Source organism: Neopelma chrysocephalum, unplaced genomic scaffold, assembly GCF_003984885.1.
Source record: "Neopelma chrysocephalum unplaced genomic scaffold, ASM398488v2 Primary Assembly neopelma1_146, whole genome shotgun sequence".
Taxonomy (NCBI): Eukaryota; Metazoa; Chordata; class Aves; order Passeriformes; family Pipridae; genus Neopelma; species Neopelma chrysocephalum.
Genome location: NW_020897808.1, coordinates 985,749 through 1,007,166, shown reverse-complemented (window position 1 = coordinate 1,007,166; position 21,418 = coordinate 985,749). Strand labels below are relative to the sequence as shown.

Sequence of the window (21,418 nt, the reverse complement as noted above, 5' to 3'; positions counted from 1 at the left end):
CATTCTGCCATCTCCTTTTCTGGCCAGCTCCAAATCCTCCCTTCTTCTCTTGCATTAGTTTTATAGTTTTCTCTGGTTGTCTTACCCATAACTCAACTCCCATTTCTCACAGTGTCCCTGTGATAAAGTTTTCCCCTTCTTTGTCACCAGTCCTACTCTCAGTAAAAGCATGGTAATATACTGTCTACTACCAACTGCAACTCTCGGTAACAGACTGAATGCTGAGCCTATAATTCAGTCTGGAGACTCTACTACTGCCCATAAACTACTCCCTGTCTCCCAGTTTACGATGTCAGTAGGACTCCAGCTGAATTAAGGCTTCTACTGTATATAACTGACACCAATGTATTATCTTATACATAATGCATAGAAGATGGCTCTAATCAAATTCCATATCCTGCCCTTTCTTTACATCACAGACGTTGCCTGGCATTTCTTATGCACTCGGCTTACAGATACATAAAATCCTTCTCCTGAATCATAATGGGCAGCAAAACCTTTTCTTGGGTCACTGCTTCCGAGAACTGCCATTCCTTCCCTCTTTTCCCCAAAGAGGTTGAAATAAACTTCAGGTTATTCCAGTAACCAAACTCACTCTTAAATTTAAGGACCACATTGAACTGATCATCCAGGAACATTGCCTGCATCAGTCTGTATTTTTTATGCTGGCAAGGAAATGATTTGTGTCTAAGGCACATCTTTTGCCTATTTGCATTTGGTATCACAGAGGGATCACACAAAATGGAAAGCCAAGGTGTGGATGCCAAACTGCAAGCATGCAAAGGTGAGTGAGGTCTGCAGAGTCCTTCCAGCCCTGCAAAGAAACACAGAAATCCCAGGGTGTGGTATAAGCCAGTGCTGGTTTTACACATCTTGGAACAGAATATGGAGTTCAAGCTCCAAAGATTCCACAAATGATGCAGTCAAAAATGTGCTGAATGAAAGCTTTGAAATGTCCTAAAGAATAGACGATCTCCTGTGTATAAACCCAATTTCAACTTCAGGCACAGACTGAGCTCTTTTGTAACATGAAGAAAGAAAGAAGCAAAAGAAAGTGATATAGATGCATTACTTCAAAGTCATCTTACCTCACAGCTCTTCAGACATTATTTCTAGCCACAAAACTAACAGAAGAAGGAGGATGAATGTATCATTCTACTCAAAACAAAGTTTTGCTTTGTTATTTATCTTAAGATAGTGTAAGTCCGTTTAGCCTGAATAAACCTTATTTGCTATGCTCTACATAGATTTAAGCCTCATTTAAGGAGATCAAGCATCTGAAGGGCAGTCCCTGTGATGGTCTCTAAGACTGCCATATTCAGGTGGACTGAAGATGCAGGACAACTAAGCAAAAGCACCTCTGATGTTTATCACTTCAGAAATTTAGGTAATGGGCAGGAGGTGCCATGCGGAGCATGCAGATGCCTGACTTTAAACTGCTCTTCGGGCACCTCAGATAATGCTTTTCATGGTCCAAAACCTGTTTCATCAAAAGCAGGGGACAGCACCCAAGGGCCTAAAGATGCATCTTCACTGATCGCCCTTCTTGCTGTTCCAGGACAGTTTTCTATGGGCCTGCACCCACTTCCTGCAGCGTGGTAATAAATGCAGCATGCATGTCAACCAGTGGACACCACTGTCAGCAACATATCCATCTTTGCTCAACACTTCCTCCCAGGGTACAAACTAGTAGCTACTGTTCTCAACAAGCCTCAAAATTTCAGAAAAAAACCCCAGACAGGAGTATATTGCACATAGACCTTCTCCCACTGGAAAAGCTACGTGCAAAAGGCTGCCAAGGGCTGTCCAGTTGCTTCCCCCTGACAAGGTGGAGCTGGCCACTTTCACACTTGTAAAGTAATGGATGGAGTAATCAACCTGGATTTTCCCCGCACAGTTTTCAGCACATCATGTGTTCAGCAATTCTGAGGCCACTTCAAGACACGATTTATCTAAGAGATTACCCCATGTCTTCTCTTTGTCAGTTAAGGCCAGTGAGGGGGAAAAAGAAACGAAAAGAAACATAACAAAACAGCTGGAAAAATGAAACGGTCTTAGAAAACAGCAAAGATTAATTCCTCCAGCTTCCCCCAGTCTGCACACTTCAAGGAGTCCTTTCCCTTTGGCCACAGGGGCACATTGCTTTCTCAACTCAAGTCTGAATTTTCTCAAATGGCAATGCATTGGAGTTGCATGCTAACAGCAACCAAGACCCAGCAGGCACAGCACAATACAATCCTCTATTTATTTATTTATTTTAAGTGTGATGTTTTATAGCTGGCCATGGCTACCAATTGGTACCCAGGGAAGCCTAAAGCACTATTTTTGATCTACAGAGCCTTCCACAGTTTGGAACCTAATTACCTCCAGAAGCGAGTGCCTCCTCCTCATCTGTTACCATGGCAGCTGCAATCAGCTGAGATGTTTGGGCTGACAAACCCTGATTTACTGGGGTACCACGGCAATTCCAGAAGGCTGTCACTTTAAGAATTTACTCCAACAGCACTTTCAGGAAAGGAAGAGGTAGGATATATTAAGACTGTATAGGCTGGGAAGTAGCAACCTATTTTAGTGTGATTCAACAGCTCAGTGCTTAAAACCCCACTAGCACTTAGAGTTCTTGTTAGGGTTTTTTTGATTTTTGATTTTTACCCCCTCTTAGTAATAGTATATGTGCCCTTGTCTCAGGGTCAAGGTTCAGGTAAGATTAACAGACTTTCCTTCATTTTAAAATATCTTTCCACATGGTGAGAAAATAGATTGTTTAACCAAGTAGTGCAGCTTGTTTTCTAACCTTTAAAATCAGAATCCAGGGAACGTGAGCTTCAGTATTCCCTGTTAATTTTTACTGGTTACAAAAACTGTTTAACTGAAACATTAGTATTTTTCCATATTGATGCTTTTCACGTGGAGATCTCAAAGCGCCAGACTTATGCTTCCCAGAAAGCCTAGCTTCCCATTGCAGCATCTCAATCCTTCAGAAATGCACTTCTCATGCCATCTGTGTGGTAACAAATTTAGAAAAATGAGTAGTATCTTGGCAATCCTTGCAAAATGTACTCAGGATGCAGAGGAGGGTGGCGGGGTTCCTACCAAATAGGGCATTCAGTATCTGAGTCAGAGGTGATGACAGTATATAAGCAGGGGGCTGTTTTCTAAGAAATATGCCATTAATTTTGTACCGCCTAACATGACTGTGCTGCAATTCAGCTGAAGTCTTCTCATTCAGTCCTACTTATGGGCCTTGTCACTACAGAGCCTCCAGGTCTGCAGCTCTCCTTGTCCTCTGCATCTCCCCACACGCACTGTGGGAAGATAATTAATATAAAAGACTCTACAAGAACATCCCAAAATTAGTATGTTCAAAACCAGTGGCCACTCTGTGAATGATTAACATGAATTATCCTATCTGTAAAATACAGATAATCCTGCCTCTTTATTTCCAAATGCAAGTGCAGATCACTGACATTTGAAAAGTGTCTTGAAAATCACAGGAGCTGATAGCATCAATAACAGCACACCATGAGATGTAATATTATTACAATAATAATGGCACTCATTTCAGACTCCTGCATTTCTCAGGTCATCAACCAAAAACATTAACAAAACACAGCCCTTCAGGAGATGAAAAATCTTTGCAGTGTAATGCAAACTGGTTCATTCAATTTCTTTATTCTCACCTAACCCTGTGCAAAGTGTCTGCTACTATCCTTCCAACTACCGAGAGAGTTGTGAGTGCCTCTCCTCGGGTAAAAGGATTAGGCCCTCTGATGAAACTAAATGGAAATCTGAGAGCAGTCCTACACCCTTAATTGTACTTTTTGGTTTGGGTTGGTTTGTTGTTGTGTTTTTTTTTTTTAACTCCAAGTCTTGACCTGGAGGCACCATCAATGATGTCAACACTGAAACCACAGAGACAAACCACGCAAATCAGACTCAAACTTAAAGGAAATTAGCTCAGCTAAGCAACTGCAGAACTGGCAGGGCATGTAGCACCTTCCCCAGCTGTGCCTTCTAGGGAGCTACCAGAAATTCCTTGGCTGCTTAGCCAGCAGAGGAGGAGATAAGAGCTGCAGCACCCACCTGACTCGCCCTGCCTTCCCCCTCACCAGAGAGCTGTGCTGGGGGCAGATGGCACTATGATGAGCTGCAGTGTAGCAGAGGGTATGCATCCTGCTGCGCTGTGCAGGCTACACATCCTCCCAACCAAGGAGACAGTTTCTCTGTCCTGGAAGCAGTGGGAACTCTGGACAGGAGGTGTCTGCCCTGTGGGACACAAAATGGGTCCGGTGCTCCCTTCAGAGGAGAAGAGAGGAAAGAAATGAGCAGCTTTCAGCCCTCACCCCCAAGACAGAAGTGGCAACAGCAGCACACAAGAGCTCTGCAAGGTTGTACTATGGTGAAAGGCAAACACTGCTTGATTTGCAAACTGAGCTCTCTGAGTTGCTGAGAGATACAAGAGTGGAAGGCTCTTGCTGGGGAACATCTTCTACATTCCAAATTTTGAAAAGGCAGAAAGAATTTTGCTTTGATCTTGAGAATAGCTGCTGAGACCTGTGAATATTTTTCCCGTCTCCTCTGTTATGCCTGCTGGTTTTGTCGTTCTGTCATATTATTCTATCCCTCCTTTCCTTTCTCCGGAGTTAAGAGTAGCATACAATGGTTGGGGTAGACAAGGATCTGAAAAGCAAAAGGAAAGCCTTGCTCTTGCCTTTAAGGCAAAAAATGCAATTGCTCTGTGTGTGTACCTACGTGTCACGTACTTCCTACTATTCCTACTTGGATTTCCCCCTTTCCCCTGCCCCTTTTAAAATTTAAGGTTAAAGCCCACAGAAAAGAATGTTCCAAACTACAAAGTTAAATGCAAAGGTGGAATCGACAGCACACAGCTCTGTGAACATATAGGCAAAACCTGACCCACCCATCTTCTTCCTTCTAGTGGCTCCAACCCAGGGAAGTACAAATACAGAGCTCTTAAGCCCATGCCTCAAAAAGAAGAATGTGCTGGTGTATTTGTGTGCATTAAGAAGGAGGCAACTAAATGTTTAATACCCGTGCCCACACTGCAGGCTTAAATTTGTGTGGTGCTCTTTATGAGGCAATTGGCTCCACTGACTTGTAGTGAAACTACTAAGATGCAAAAAGTAATACACAGATTTTGCCTTTCTGAGCTGGGCATTTCTTTAGTAGAAAGCATATACAAGAAATTCAAGAGAGCACACCAAAAGCTATTTTTTTCCTTTTTCTTTAGGGTATTTTTAATATACTAAACTGCAGTGTTAATGCTATAAAAACAAAGACAACTCTTATGGGAATAGGAGGCTGCTTTTCCCCATTGTTGACAAAGAACCTTGGTTGTTTGAATGGATGATATGATAATTTTGTGGCACAGTTGCTCAAGGGAGGACATAGCAAAGACTCCCATGGTACCGTGTACACAGTTTGCAATGGGCATGGTTACAATTTAATTGTTACAGCCCTCAAAAAGACACTTCTCCAAAGCAAACATGCTACGAAACATATTTTTCTCTAATTAAATCAGAAAAACTTCAGTTCATAAAGCACACTTCCTGAGCTGTTACGGGCAGCAGTTACTCAGATGCTTGAAGGAGGAGCTGGCAAGTTTAAAAAAAAACCAAAAAACAAAAAACCAAAATAGGCCACAGCGATTTAATTTTCTATAAAATAGCTCCCTACAAGCTGTTTAAATGTCCTTTACTTTAAGCAATACTCCAAAGATTTTAGAGATTTTCAGGGCAACGCTTGCAGTAAGAACTCCTTGTGTTCCTTCTGCTCAGGGGGCTCCACAAACACACCGTAAGATTTATGCCTTTCCCTTTCAAAATAACCTCATGTAGTCGTCTGCAAAAATTAATTTAAATAAGCACACAGAAGTAAGGAACAGGCTAGCTCAGGGTGTTGGTTTTTTCGTGGGTTTTTTTTCTTTTTGCGGGGGGAAGAAGGGTGGGCTGAGGGTGCAATCACTAATGTCTACCATAAATCTGCTCTCTCTCAGCCTCAGCTCACAAACTAACACCACCTCTGACACATACATACATTTTTCCCCATCTTTCCCTCTCTGCCTCCCCACAGCCACACCGTAATGTGTCTGAGTTGGCTGTACAGTGTTGCTGATTAAAAACTGCCAGTTGTTATGCAACTTATTATACATTCTACAAGGAGACTATGTATTTATGAATGCAATAATTAATCAATGCATAATAAGCATGCACTGCGCATATCGTTTCTCTTTCCATACACAGCTTCAGTTACCATGCAGGTTTACACTGCCATGACAATCTTCAGTTCCCACAGCTGCTTCCCCACCCCACAGTGTTAGCAAAGACAAGTTCACTGTATTAAAAAGCCTGCATTAATCTGCAAACCCACCCAAATACTGCTAAAGTGATTAATTTTTGCAGGTAGAGGCTTTCAGAAGAAAATGGCATAGTTAGCGCCACAACTACTAGGCTGTCACAATTTTCCTTTTCAACTACTTTTTTCAGAGGCTCAGCTATGAAGTCTACTCAGAGCTGTGAGCTGACAGACTGGTTTGCATCTTAAGACCATATTTCATTTTAATGGTTTCATTTTTAAATTGTTTCAACTCTTTAAATTAATGGAGATTTAAAAAAAAATGAGACTGACATAAAAATGCAAAGTAGAGTATTTTTCCCCTTTTTAGCTTGTCTTTTAACTAGAACCAGGTTATATTTATTTTCAAGAAACTCGATAGTACCCAATAACAGGATTGCACACTTATTCATAAAAATTGATCATCAAATGGCTTAAATGGAAAGAGCCATCACCCTTTCCTGAGCCTCCCTTATGATAAATGGCAGCAGGCAAGACCCATAGATATTAAGTCCAGTAAGGATTTGCTTGAGAAGTTTTCCCTTCAGTGGCCAGCTTCTATGGCACTACTTTCTGCCCACATGGAAACACAGAGATGCTTTGCCCCAGAGATGTGCTTCCCTGTTAAACTCTCTGCTAAGCCATTTGAGTCTGCACTGATGATACCTGGAGAAAAGGAATCAACCTAAGTTTTCATCCCAGTGCCATGGGCACACAACATGATAATGTGTCCTCCCTGACCAAAGAGCTAACATCTATTGCACACTTGCTACACGTGGGGACTGACTGGAAGATTGCAGAGTTCTGCATTTGGCTTGGAAGCTGGTGCCTGAAGGACAATAATACATATATAGAAAAATATTAATACTTTGTACTCTGTAATGGCCCACAAAGGGATGACATGGTTTTATTCTGCCAATATGCAGAGGATTAAGGGTTTCTGCTTGAAGCCACTAACAACCTGAACATGAGAATTACAGTAATTCCACTAAAACTACACCAAATCCAGGGGACTGGCTGATGGCACATTGTTACCCTTTCCACTTCTCTTGAAAATGTAGCTGGCATAATCTATAAACAAGACTTCAACCAGCTATGCAAGGAGGTCCAACTCAAATGGTCTAACAGGAGCCACCTCCAGCAAAAGGGACGTTTTTCATGCGACTTGTCAGCATTCTGAGACCTAAATACTTGACATGGAGCAATTCAACAGGGACGTCAAAAACAGCAGTTAGCATGTGAAATACAGATGAAACTCAAGCTTTCTTTTCTTTTGCTCACCCCAGACCATTTTTAGTGCAAAGTATCTCACAGCAAACAATCACAAGATACTCCATTAAAACCATGCAAACACTGCTGTCGCGATGTCAATTAGCAACACTTCGCCTATGTCAATATCATTATTAATACCTTGAAATACTAATCTCTATTGCTAATTAACAGTCAAATGTAGTGAATAATTATTCATGTATTAGGAAAAATTTACTGAATGCAATTACATGTCAAGAGCTGTGACTTATGAATCCTTCCCACAACACCACTTGTGGCAGAAAATATCCTTAAAAACTCAGCAACAGTTAAAGGCTTTCCATAACCAGGATACCTCTGGGTTGGAAAAAACTGATAGGCCCTGGCTCTGCAATACAGGAGCCTGTCTACATGGCTTGTATCTCAGTTACCATTTCCAGATGGAGCAGCCACACTCAAAAGCTACAGTTACTATACGGAAAATTAGCAAGTCTTGTGCAAGACCAATGTGAATACCAATCCTTGACTGGAAATTCAGATCCTCCCTAAAACTAAGTCTGGTAACACAAGGAATGAAGCAGACACTTCTTTGTGTTTTCAAAACTGTAAATGTTATTCTGAACACAAAATGTTAATTGTTTGAAGGAGATTACTGGCCTTCTGTTTGAACATAGCACAAAAACCAGTGAACATTCGAGAAAGATTTCACTTCTATTCTCATTAAGAGCCTTGATATTTAGGTATTTCAGAATTGGAGAATCAAGACGACTGATCAGTAGTACATACAGCAAATGTTATTTATACTGCGTGATGCTAAATCAACTCCGTTAAACCCACAGTTTAGCAACGATAGCTGTAATTCTGTGCACATACATACAGACTAAGTACCTGCATTTTCTCATGCAAACACACACACAAACTGGTGTGTACATTCCGGATTAAAAAACCAACAGTCAGCAAACAAAGAATATTAAATACTATACCTTTGAGTCATAATCTTATAGGCATCTGGCAGATAACAGCGGATATTCTCCATCTGAGCAGGATCAGAGTCACAGATTTTATCATCAGTCCTCCCGTAGTTGGCACTTTCGATCATGATAACATCTGTTCCCGGGCAGCGCAGCTCGATGGGGTAACTCTCACAGGACAGCTCCCTTCGGACCACAGCCATGGGGACCGGGGCTCGGCTGAAAGCTGCAAGGATTAACACAGGAACACAGTAAACATTTACTTTCCACGCTGAGGCTAAGATTAAAAGCGGAATGACGTTTAGCAGCAGGTTTTATCCATGTGCTGTACTGAGATAGCTTCTGTACCATTGAGATACGGTCTGTAGAAACGGGGTTCGATCGCTGGTTTGCTGCCTCTCCAGAGAAATTACTTCTCCACTCAGTGACCTGATTTTCTCAAAAAAACCCTGAAGAGATCCCTTTTATATAGGGCTTTAGAAATCTCCTATTGAAAGAGGTAAATAGCAACTATGGCACTGTTATTATTTCTACTTACCAGGTGAAAAGCTAGTTGGTTTTGATATATAAAATTACAGCCCTGTGTTGTACTTGATCAGGCAATGGAAATTTTATGACAACGATTAATCCAAGCACCAGGATCCCACCTGCTCAGCAACACTGCACCTGTCCTACAGCAGATGTAATAACATCTGTATTGCTCCTGGTCCTTTTCTTGGTCCTTAGAAAATGAGAGGCTGACGGCTTTTGTTGTAGCCTGCAGCATGCCGGGGGGTGGCCTGCGGGTTCTGGCAATCTTCCCGAAGTTTGGGCCCTGCAGTGATATTTTCCATGGAAAGGACAATTTATGGGACACTGCATGATTTAACTTCAGTCTTAGTTTTGTGTTGGATCTGCCTAGATGGTCAAATACTTGGCAAATACTTGTAAAATTAGAGAGCTCTCAGAAATCTTACCTGTTTTAAAAGAAATCCAGGCTACAGTTTGCAAAAGAAAAAAGAAACACACTTTGAGATGCCTTGAAAACAAAGCCCTAAAAGTATTAGTAAATAAACTCACTAGACAACAATCAATTGTATTTCTCATCTTTACAGCATCTTTGATCCAAAGATCTTAAACAGCTTGATGAAAGTGAATCTATTAATCCCCAAATATCCATATGAAGTAGCTATGCATTGTCTTTCTTATCTCAGTAGCAGAAGGGTTAGGCGGCTTCCAGAAGATCTCATGGGAAATCCATGGTGAAGCTGGGAACCAAACAATTGTTTCCCAGCCTAGCACACCAGCTGCAAACTGAAACAAAAGTCAACTCTTTCCCTTACTTGTTCCACAAGAATGAAAACTCACCCACAGCAAAAAGGCTTCCAGCTGCAGGGATGATGTGCCCTCCTAGCTACACATTGTACTACCTCCAACCACAAAACTCAACATACAAATCAAGCCTGTATCTGCGTGATGGTCACAGAGCAATCAGTGAAGCTTTAACCCTCTAGTAGATCCATGGCCCATCTGACACCAAACATCTTTCAGCAACTCACTTTCCCCTGGCCCCATTATAAAAACACCAAAATACCCTCCCCCCAAAACCAAAAATCCCCTCCAGTGTTCTGCTGTCTTGTCCCAGAAAACTTCCACGTGGCACATGCATGCCAAGTTTGTTTAGGGAAAATAGGAGCATACTGATGTTTCTTGGAACATCCTTTAACCATATCAAGACTGTTCTCTCTGTCTGGCAGGCGGCAATCCAACACATTAATTTCCATGAAGCCTTCTATTCTTGTCAGTTGTCTCATTTACGTATTACTGGACAGATAAACATTCCCATTTCTATAAATTTACAGGGATTACTCCAATATCAGATCCTTACTGATGCACCACAGTTAAAGACTAATTGCTAAACTCCCAAGACAGACATCAGCTTATTCTTGAATAATAGCTTCTACAATTGGCATAGTTTTCAGGTTTGGATCATGTAAGATGCCCTGGTTTGCCTGACATTGGAGAAATAGTTTTACCCTGGGCTCATATTGCACCATACACTTGTGTAATGCAGTAAATTCTTACTGCAACCAACTTCTCCTGTTACAGGAGGAGGGAAATGAGAAGGACAAGCATGAACCTCTAAGATGCAATACCTCAAACCTCTAAGATGCAATACTTCATTCTTACCCTTGTCTTTATGTCACTAATCAACAACAAGGTAAGTGGAGGAGGGATGGGACAAAGTTAAGAGACAACATTTGATCGAAGAGATAAGCCAGCCAGAAAGACAGAGTCAGCAGAGCCCAGCAATTTTAGCCAGCCCTACAAACAATATCAAGAGCTATTAAGTCCACTTACAGGGATCTGTCCACAGAAGCCTGCAGCAGGCTCTGCTCTGCAATACACTATGGCAACAGGCCAGTGCTGACCAAAAAACTTCTGATGCCAGGCTTCTGATTTTGGAAAAGAGCTGTGGTGAGCTCTCTTTTCAAGCCTGCTCTGTACTAAATCTGAGCAGATTGGTGACATGGGAGGCAGAAGGTTTCTAGCAGCTTTTGGCAGAACACTGAGGCCAAGGGCCCTCCCTCCTCCTGCCATGTGCTTAGATGACTCCTATTAACTGTCAAAGAAATGACAAAATGAGATTTACAGGCAATATTAGCTGTGGGGAGCTATGGTTTGGCCCAGCCCGGGGTCAATTTGGATCCTTTTCTCTGGACAGTTAATGTATGCTACACAAAGAGCAATGACAGTTGCTAATACTATTTTACTTTTTACAGTTCCCACTACAGAACACAAAACTCAAACTTCTGATCCACACAATTCACAAAATATATTTTTGCTCTTAATTTCTATGTTGGTTTTTTGTGGGTTTTTTTTGTGTTTTTGTTTTTGGTTTTTTTGCAGTAACTATTCTATATCATCAAAGAAAGACATTAAACACATGATGGCTGAGGAAAACCCTACTTAAAATCACAATAATTAAGTGCCTGAGAATTCACTCATACAAACCTGGTGTATCTGTCAAAAAGCAATACTGTACATATGCAGCTAACTTAATGCTTCTGTTTTGTTGGAAATAAGATGTTACGAACTGCTACCAGCAAATGACAAAGCTGTTAAACATGTTTCTATGGTACACTGAGAACACACTTCTTGCATCTTGGGCACGTTTCCTGTACATGAGACTCTACAGCACTGATCTACTAAAATTGCATGTATGTCAGTTCCAAGTACCCCCCCGAACCCCAAAAAATCCAAACCAAAACTGAACACCCTTTCCCCAAAGTAACAGCTCATGTTCTACTTTCCATTAAAGAATCTCTGGACAGATGAAAACATTTCTAGATTCAGCTTTCAGTTTTCTGGAATTCACCTTTTTGCTTCTCACTTTATCATTTGCCTGCTTGCCATTAGAAGGACAGCTTTCACTTACAGACATCTCCCTGTGGTATCAGAGTCAACATTTAAATTTATTTTCTAGATATAAAGCATAAAAGCAATTTGACACCCTGGAAGTAGCTGAATAGTGTAATACGACACGATCTCCTACCATGCTTTCTAGTAAAGCAATAGGCACGTGTTTTCCATCCTGACATTGTCCACCAAATCACTCGCTCTGGATGGCTTTTTCTTCTACCCTGATATCTGCAGTAAATACTCCAAAGTGAGATTAGAGCCTGGCTGTTTATCTTCTTGTAAACACATTTCTTGATGTTGTGTCCCTATATGATAATCTTACTTAATCATTTTTACTGGTTTTCCTATAAGGAGCAGTGATGTTTTGCTTTTTGCCATGAAACAAGATACATCAAAGCCCATCTGTGAAATACACAGCACGATTGTATTAATTCATTAATACACTTCTCTCTTCTTTGAGCAGCTCCCTATCTTTGCAGTCTCTCACTGAGCTCCTTTTAATCTCCTAAATAAGTGACCTAATTGTTGGCTTGAAGTCAAGAGGAGCCGATGGCTGCTCACTACTTTGGAAAACAGGTGTCTTTTTCCAGGATCCTATGTGCAGACAGCCATCTAAATACAGAACTTAAAAAGAGTGTTTTTCAAATTCTTTAACATTTAAGTGTGTGCCAACTTGAGTTTTATAAGTGCAGCCATTTGGTGGAAAATAATCCTCCTGAGCTTCTGCAGAGCAAAGTGAGAGCAGAGGGTGAAAAGGCAACAGATAATGACAGGATTTTATCTGGGCGATTTAGAACTTCTTTGTCTCTGCTAATTTCAGGAGCTGGAAAATTAAGTAAGTCATCAAAATCTTGTGCTTTTTCTCCCCCTCGCTTTTGACCTCAGAACATAATTGCCTCTTGTCATGCCTGCAGGGCATGGGCTTGTAGTTATCACTGTGTGCTTAATCAAATGCCAAAATAGCCTTTAAATTATGTGCCTTCTTGGCTGCTAGAGACTTGTTGAGCTCTGTTACATTTAGAGGCATGATGGTAGTAGATGTACTTTTAAAAGAGAAGTGTGGGTTGATGCTTTTAATTAGGTTTTATACGCAATTTTCCCAGCAAAATCATGTTCTGGCTCGGAATTTTCAGACTGAAATTTCAGTGCATATTTAAAGGCAGTGAAACAAAAGCTGGAAATGCAGGGATAATTATTTTCACAAGCTCTGTATATGATTTGGTCTGCCCAGCTAAATACCTTACTTCCTGTTCCCAGGAGCAAACATAGCATGCCAGGGGAAGAGGTTTCCTACTAATTTGGAGGAATGCTTCTCTGTTTGTAATTTTGCAGGACTTAATATTCCCACAGTTCACCTTGACTCTGTGGGGGTTAAAAAAATCAGAAAGTAATAATAATAAAAAAATCAACCCTCCCCTTATTCTCTAGTCTACTCAGGTGTAGGTAGGAGCAGAAACCCCTTTCAGTCAATGAGTCAATAGGCTTTGTAGGAAGGACTCTGTCACTCCCTGACAAAAAGCACACACTTCAGTGCTTTTCTAAATCAGGGCCCTACTTTTCTCTATTAAGATATAAAGTCTCATCAGTGCATATTTACAGCATGCAAACATTGCTCAGTATTTCTTCTCTGTTCCCCTTCTTCCTTAATCCAAATTATACCTGGCCTCTGATCTCAAGAATAATATTAGTAGTAAACAAAAGCTCAAGTTAAAGACAGTGACAACAAACATTTCTCCAATGTACAATACTCCCAATCCCCAGTATCTTCATTGCTCACAAATGTCAATCTAGTTCTGACAAACTTAAAAAATGTTTAGTCCAAAGTTCTCAGAAATCTTATGATTAATGTGGAAATACCATTCTCTTTCCCCCACTTTCTCTACAGATACTGACAACAAATAAAAGAGCAAAGACCTCTGTCTTTTCTAGAGGGATAGGGTAGAAAAGCCTTTCTTCTATTCTCAGCCTGCAGCAGGGTTAAAGGTCTATCCTACAGACAATGGCTGGTGCCAAGACATTGCAGCAAATGCTTGCAACATCCATATCCAGCTCCCCTGGGGAAGAAATGAAGGCTGAGTGCAGCCAGCGTGGTCAAACAGCTGAAGCCATCAGCAGTGCCAGGCTGAAGGTGGACAGTCCTGGTCTCCACTTCTATATCTCACCTCTATGCCTCAGTTGATTGCTGTCTCATCTATAAAAATGGGAAAATTATCTTATCTCCTCCATTAAGCACTTTAACCGCCTACAAAAAGGAAGATGAGAACTAGATATATCCTCAAAGTGAAGAATCTGGTTTCTTCCTGGGATTCCCCCCATTAAGCAAATACCCACGTCCTCCTAGACTATCCTGGCCTTTCTTACTTTATAGAAGATATCAAAACCAATTTGTAACTTTCCTTTGGACACCATCACCAGATGTAGTGATTCCCCTTACCCAGCAAACAGTCAGCTATGAACAGATTTCACAAACTGCAAGAACAATTTCTTATATAGTGGGATGGTGTATACAAAAAAAAAAGACAGGAGACAAACACAAGACTGTGCAACACCCCAGCCATGGCAACTAAAGAAAAGCTAAAAAAAACCAAAATCCTCACACCCTTCCCTGTGCATTTTATGTGGAGGTTGAGATAAACTATCCATAAATTGCTTAATCTACCTCCATTATAACACTCAAGTGGCCCCTGCTAGGTATTTGCTCCTAGGTTGTATGAGTGAAAATACAATAGATATTCATCTGCACGTTTATATTTGATGCCCTCCTCCACAATTAAGAGGATACACAGGAGAAGGTTGTAGTAAGCACAGAAGGAGTTTTCTATAGGGACTGCCAAAACTCACACACAGGCAGTGCATTTTCTAAGGTGACACAGTCAAGGATACAAACAGAAGCACCAAAAAGAAGCCTAGCCAAGTCCCAAACTCCACATCTCTGAGGCAATATTCTGTCCCTGGACACCAGCCTCATGGGAAGTACCTTTTATTTCCATGGCAGATCTCCTTTCTCATTTCTAGACACACCCTAGAGGTCAGATCTCAAAAGGATGATGCACAACCACACTCTGGATGCCAGAAAGCCCAGGGACAGCAGCCAGCGGATTAAGCACCAGACAGCTACATCCTGGGGTACTTCTACTATTCACACTTCATACCACCAATATTCCTCATCTCCTTGCCATGTTCAGCAGGTAAATATCCTTTTCTCTCCCCTCACTCTCCCAAACCCTAGCTCAAAATATGGAGAAGCTTTCCTCATTAGTAAGAAGCATTAGATTCTCTTAGACTCTGTAAGTATTAGAGTAGCTCATCCTAGAGGGATAAAGAGGAAAGAAATTCACAGAAAATAGGCAAAGAGGACTAGTGAATGATCACCAGAAAGAGGAAAGAACAGTAAAATGGATGCATTTGCACCTAAGGATGAGTGTTCACAAGGGAAGTTGGTCATAGCAATGCCCTATGAGGAAAGAAAAAGAAGTGATAAAAGAACAAAACCCCAGAATCCAGACTGTAGCCATGAATGGAGCAATAGGAAGTGGCTGAGAACATGTACAGGCAGACTGACCCAGGGAGACCCAAATCAGGCCTGTGAGAGAAAGCAGTGCAACAGCAGTACTGTGCTTGCTTTCTGATCCTCCATTCCCATCTTCTGAGACTCACGTGCTGCTGTCTCATTAGTGAGTGATGGGAAACTGAGAATTGCAACAAACATTTCCTTTGACAAGGCCTCATCTTCACAAATTTCCGACTTAAAGAGAGGTGAATACCTCTGAAGCTAAAACTTACACTGGAACAAGGCATCACCAAGGGTCACCCTCCATGCTGCTCAACAGACAGTGGTCTAGGGTAAGTCAGCCGACCAGGACAGCGTTGTTGAAGGGAGTGTGGATCCTGGTTCCTCCCCAAAACAAGCCAATGGTTCAGCTGCTGGTTGTGCATCCAGTTCTGATGCTTGCTGGACCCCTTCTCAAGACTGGGCAATTCAATAATTCACCAAGAAACTAAACCGGCAGAGAGAGGAGGTGGGGAGGGAGCAGTTTCTGCTGGAGTGATAGAGTCGAATCAGCTCAGAAAAGGTTAGCCAAGGTCAGAGAAAGAAAGTAAAGGATTTTTAGAAGGAAGGGAGGCTGAATTTAGAGTGCTTTTCAAAAATACACGACAACCTACCTTCAAATTAGAGGTCAGAGGCGCAGTCCCAGCCTGAGCTAAATGTCACTAATGAATTTAATTAAAGCAGAAGTAACAAGTTAAAAACAACAGACAAATAGAACATGTTCTCCAAGGGAAAGGCTGAATGCAAGTTCATTAATATTTAGGCCTCCTCACAAGAAAAAAGCTATTCCCAAGTACCTTTTCCTTTGCAGTGGATCATCTAATTTGTAATGAAAGGCACACATGAGAAGATACTTGGATACAAATGTTCTTTAAATTCATAGGCTTCCTTCATGTGAATTAGCTTTCAAGTGTAAGAAAACAGTGCACAGACAAGGCAAGTGTGAGTGCTTAAAGCTCTGCACCAGTGCTTAAGATCTATAACCAACCCTTATGCTAAACTTGCCCTCCAGCCTAACAGTGACTTTACTTAAAATATGTGGCTTTCAGATTGTGGTCCATAACACTGAGACATCTGTATTCTCCACAAAGGAAGCATTAGGTTCTGAGCCACAGGGACCAGTCCTTCTTGCAAATCCATATACCACAAATTTCACTGGGGTCTTTAGTAAGGCAAAACATGTCATTTATTTCTTACCCAACTCAAAGTTACTGTTGCTATAATAGGCCCTTCACTATCTCAAAAAAAAACCCAACAAAAAAACAAATCAGAGAAGCTTTGACTTTGACACTGCTGAACAACCTTGATGTCTCAAATTTAATGCAGCACAAATTAATGTGGTGAAGCGAGTAAGATTTAAGTAATAAAAAAATTTGCCCCATTTCAAATTACTCCACTGTAGTTTTTTATTGTAGCCATTAATAAGGTTAATTTTTTTTAATCTCAGATAAAAACTTTTATAAACCACCATAGTAGGTATAATCAAAGAGGCAGTTAGATAAATGATTATCAAGGGTTTAGCCTAAGAACATTAAAGAAAAAGAATCTGTTTATAATTTTCAGATTTCATATTAAATCATAAGCTCATTTAAAACTATACTTTGTTATTGTTTCCATTTAAAACACTAGCTTAAATTCCTACCCTTTCTAATACAATGCAAAGCTGGAATAATTTTCCTGTTACCAGCAGAGCTTTTTTAGATGTGTCATCAGAATGGGCTTCAGAGTAGGGTTTAGTTGTGTCCCCAGATGGATATTGCCCAAGTGCTGAGGACGTGCTCTTCCACATCATTTGTACCACTGTGAACTGGGAGGTGGCAGCCCTGGGCCACAGAAAGCAAGATAAGCATAAGCTGGAGAAGGCCAAGACCCAAATGCATCCACAAAATCAGAGATGGTCTGCCATGGAGGATGATACAGAGGCCAAATTTGACTTCTATCTCATCAGAGGAGGGGGGGGGGGGAATGGGGAACCCCAAAGACAAAACCACACCAAACCAACTAACCAACCCCAAAACACAAATGTCAGTAAGAGACCCAGTGAACTCACCAAGTTCAGAAATCGTTTTAAGGCTGTTGAAAATCAGACAGGTTAGGTATATTCGGAGCTTTGTTGAAGAGCTGCAAATAATAGATTCCTACCAAGTAACACCTCCTCAAAGTTAAAGTTTAATTTTGATTTACAGTTCCCTGAAAAGCCTCTGAAGGGAAACATTAAAGCTCTTGTAGAAGTATCTGCATTATTACAGAAATGATGAACAGCAGAGTGAAGATTACTTTGTGCTGTTCACAGACTTGTTTACCAGAGTAGTAAATCTATTTTTAACTTTGTATTGCCCAGAAAGGAGAAGTTTGTGAAATCTGAAGAACTGTCCAGAGAAAAAGACAGGCAGGCAAAAAGAAAGAATTTCTACCAAAGTACTAGAGCCTGTCATTCAACTATCTGTAGAAAAGGCTGGGATCTCAAATATTTATCATTTAAACCAATTGCTTTACACCACCAAAGGCCAAGAATGACTCCTTCAGAGTTCACTTTACAAGAAGTTATTCAGACCTTTGCAACTAGACATCTTTAAGAAGTCATATGTCTAAACTGTAGATCATTAAATAAATAACTGATTTTTTTTGGTGTTTTAGATACCACAGCTCCTTTGAGTTTCTGACATAAATAACAACAGAGAATTTGTTCTTTCCACTAGCCATAAGTACGAAAGTTTTATAAAGAAGTCTGAGACTGCTCTAAGATCTTGACTTCTCAGAATTGCATGCCATTATATATTTATTTTTTTATATATATGCACAAGCTTCTATAAAGGCATGATATCTTGCGTAACAGGCAAAATGGAAAGTATAGTTTTCTACACAGCAAGATGACATTTGGGGTACCCTACTCAGCACACCATAAAGGCCAGTGATTTTTAGATATCAGTGGGTGCTTCTTAGGAAGACCTGTGAGTAATCTACAAAGACAACCCAGTCCCCTGCTGCTGGATGAGGTTTTCCATGATATATATGAGTTCCCCCTCAGGCACAGAGCCACAGGATGGATCTAAGATCCTTTTTGCCAATACACTAACAAGAAGTACAAGTAGGCTGTGGCAAGCCATTCTTTGCAGTCCTCTGAATCATGACTCCCCAGATTCCGATGTTAACTTCCCCCCTCCTTTGACCTCAAAAGATCAAGGATTTCATTAAGAGTTGCTAGCAGTTTCAAAGACCTGCTTTGAAGAAGCATATACACTGATCTGAACAGTGACCAACTTTATTTACTTCCCCTCAACCTTAACAATAAAAAACAGTAGAAGAATTAAATTTGGGGAATGAGCTGAAACATGCACACTTGCTCCAGGTAAAAATATATTCCATGTAAAAGCAGATTTTCAGGGAAATCACGTATTTTTGCCTGCAGATACCCCTTCTCCTCAGAAGAAAACAGCAAAACATTAAAACTAATGAATTAACTCCACAAAATGGTTCACTCACTAGGAAACACAACTAAAATCTTGAGTGATGAAGTTTGCTATTGCACCCACCTGCTCACAACAAACACTGTGCTTAATTATTTTCCCACCCAATGCAGCCTGTGCAAATATTGCTCTAGAAACACTATACACCTAAATACACATGCATATATACATATACACATATATATTGTGTACATATACAGATACATATACACATATACACATGACACTGCCCATCTCAAGGTGAGTCACAAAAAAAAAATCCGCAATAATGCTCAGCTGTAGGTTCCCAGAAATGCTCTGAACAGATTAACTGCTTCCAGAAGAGTCAGGTGAACAATGCTGCGCTATAGCTGAGAGCTTCTGGCCTCTGTAGTAGGGAGGACATGCACATCCTGTGGCACCACCAGGACTGCCAGGGCACAGCAGTGTGGTCAAACTCACAACATTCGTATCTTCAGTACGTGCTCTGAATCCTGACCTAACACACCCCCCAGCTGAGGAGGTGTCCCAGGAGACGTTACCACTCATTTTCCAGTCCAGCCTTCAAAAGTGGTTAACAAGAGACCAAAAAGCATTTTAAAAATCAGCAATAATAAGTATGAATAGTCACAGAGACGTGCTCAGGAAAAAAATCCAACCCAGTACTGGTTAAAAGGAAATCCTATTTTACGAAAGTCCCTGCAGCACTGGATATCATGATTCATTACTTGTTCTGTGGGAGACTGTGGGGGTCGTTCACAGACACCAGTGTGTACAACTGAACAAAAAGAGGGTCTCTGCCCCAAAGGACACTTTAAAGAGAAGAGGAAATGTGTGAAGATTAGGAGCAGGAGCTACAGTGGCACAGAAAAGGATAGTCATGCAGCATGGGTTACAAAGAGGTGCAGATACTATACTTGAGGGCACAATATTCACCAGCTCAACAAAAATACGGTTGGAAAAAAAATTTATCTAACTTGCTTCAGGAGAAAACCACTGAAAACAACTATGATGAATGGAAGACTTTTTTATCCTTTTTTTTTTTTAAACACAATCACTAAACTTGTTTTAAATTGTCCTTCTCCAAGAGGTAGATGAAAGAAGTAAATCTTTTCCTGATCTCTCTGGCAGCAAAAACCAGGATCTAATCGCCCAGCAAAACCAGAGAGAGATATGTGGCCTAAAGGCAAAAATGTTTTTAATAAAATAACCTGATGAAAGAGGCCATTCCTCCTTCCCCTACAGATATGGGGTCAGAGAGAGCATGACTTTTTTCAAACCCCAGACAAGACAGTGCTGCCAGGACACAGGAGAATGCTCAGACAGAAGGGTATGGAAAGGGGTCTTAGAAAATCAGGAGGCCAAAGCTAATTCGGGCACGCCTGGGCACTGCAGCTCAGCTACGCAACAGCATCCAGTGCAGTTTCCCTCATCAGTGGGAAGAGACACAGGATCCAACATCTTCAACTGAGCAGTCCCTATCAGCCAGGAGAGATTTAGGAGACCAGAACAATGCTGACCTTCGGCTTATAGAGTCCTGGCTTTGACCTCTCAGGACGGAAGAAGGTCTAGGCAGCTTCACCCAAGACTGACTGAGAGTGGCACATGGGTGAGGGTTGGGGTGCTGCCACATCCAGGGCCAGGGATACCCTCCAACAAGACTGGGAGGCAGGCAGCCTGCAGGCACCCAGACCCCCACCCAGCACTGACTGAGGCACTTGCTAAATCCTCTGTGCTGTCTCTCCCTGAAGGGTTTTGAAGGACTCTTCGAAGTTGGAAAAAAAGCACCAGGGAAAGGTTTCCAGACAACTGTTTCTGGGAGATTATTAATTAAATTTCTAATGTAATTATGTTGCAGTACATTTAAGTGCACTTTATAAATAGAAACTGACTTTAATCTAACAAAGGATCCATTTCAAGCACTTTTCCTCTATCTATAATATCCATTTCCTTTTCTACCTGTTTCAAGCATTGTTCTTCTAGAGTTATTTATGCTGCACATACAGAACTTTCTGCATTTTCTAGGAATAAAATTGTTCCATACTTCCATCACTTTGTGCTTCCTCTTCATATTTGCGGAAAGCATTCTGCTGTCACTGCTCTCCAAGGACGTTTTTGGAGCACAACAAAAAAACCCTCATAAAAGAAATCAGATTTTTCTACTTATGGTTCTTCTATGCCCCCTATTATTCTGTAATAAAGCTCCTTAAACTATGTAGAGTAAAAAACCAGCTTTTGAGGGGCTGAGGGCAATTACCTGGGCAAAATACAAAGGGTCACCGAGCAAGTTTGTTGCTAAACCAGTCCTCTCTGGAAAAAATAAAGTATTTTTTGATGCACAGTAATATTTGCCCTTGTTGCTTTCAGGTGGAGATGCTAACACACAGGACTCTGTACTGGTGGAGGTTTGCACTAAGGACCTAATTCCAGTAAGGAATGAGGAAGAG

At 41.1% G+C, this 21,418-nt stretch overlaps 1 protein-coding gene across 23 annotated transcripts in view; it reads right to left on the bottom strand.

The window, feature by feature from the left end:
• ADGRL3 (adhesion G protein-coupled receptor L3) overlaps positions 1-21,418 on the bottom strand; it is a 508,023-nt gene that overhangs the window by 262,526 nt on the left and 224,079 nt on the right. For all 23 annotated transcript variants that reach the window (XM_027700313.1, XM_027700317.1, XM_027700297.1 and 20 more), the window contains exon 4: positions 8,586-8,799. In XM_027700313.1, the coding sequence (XP_027556114.1) occupies positions 8,586-8,799 (214 nt within the window). The remainder of the gene's footprint in view (positions 1-8,585; positions 8,800-21,418) is intronic.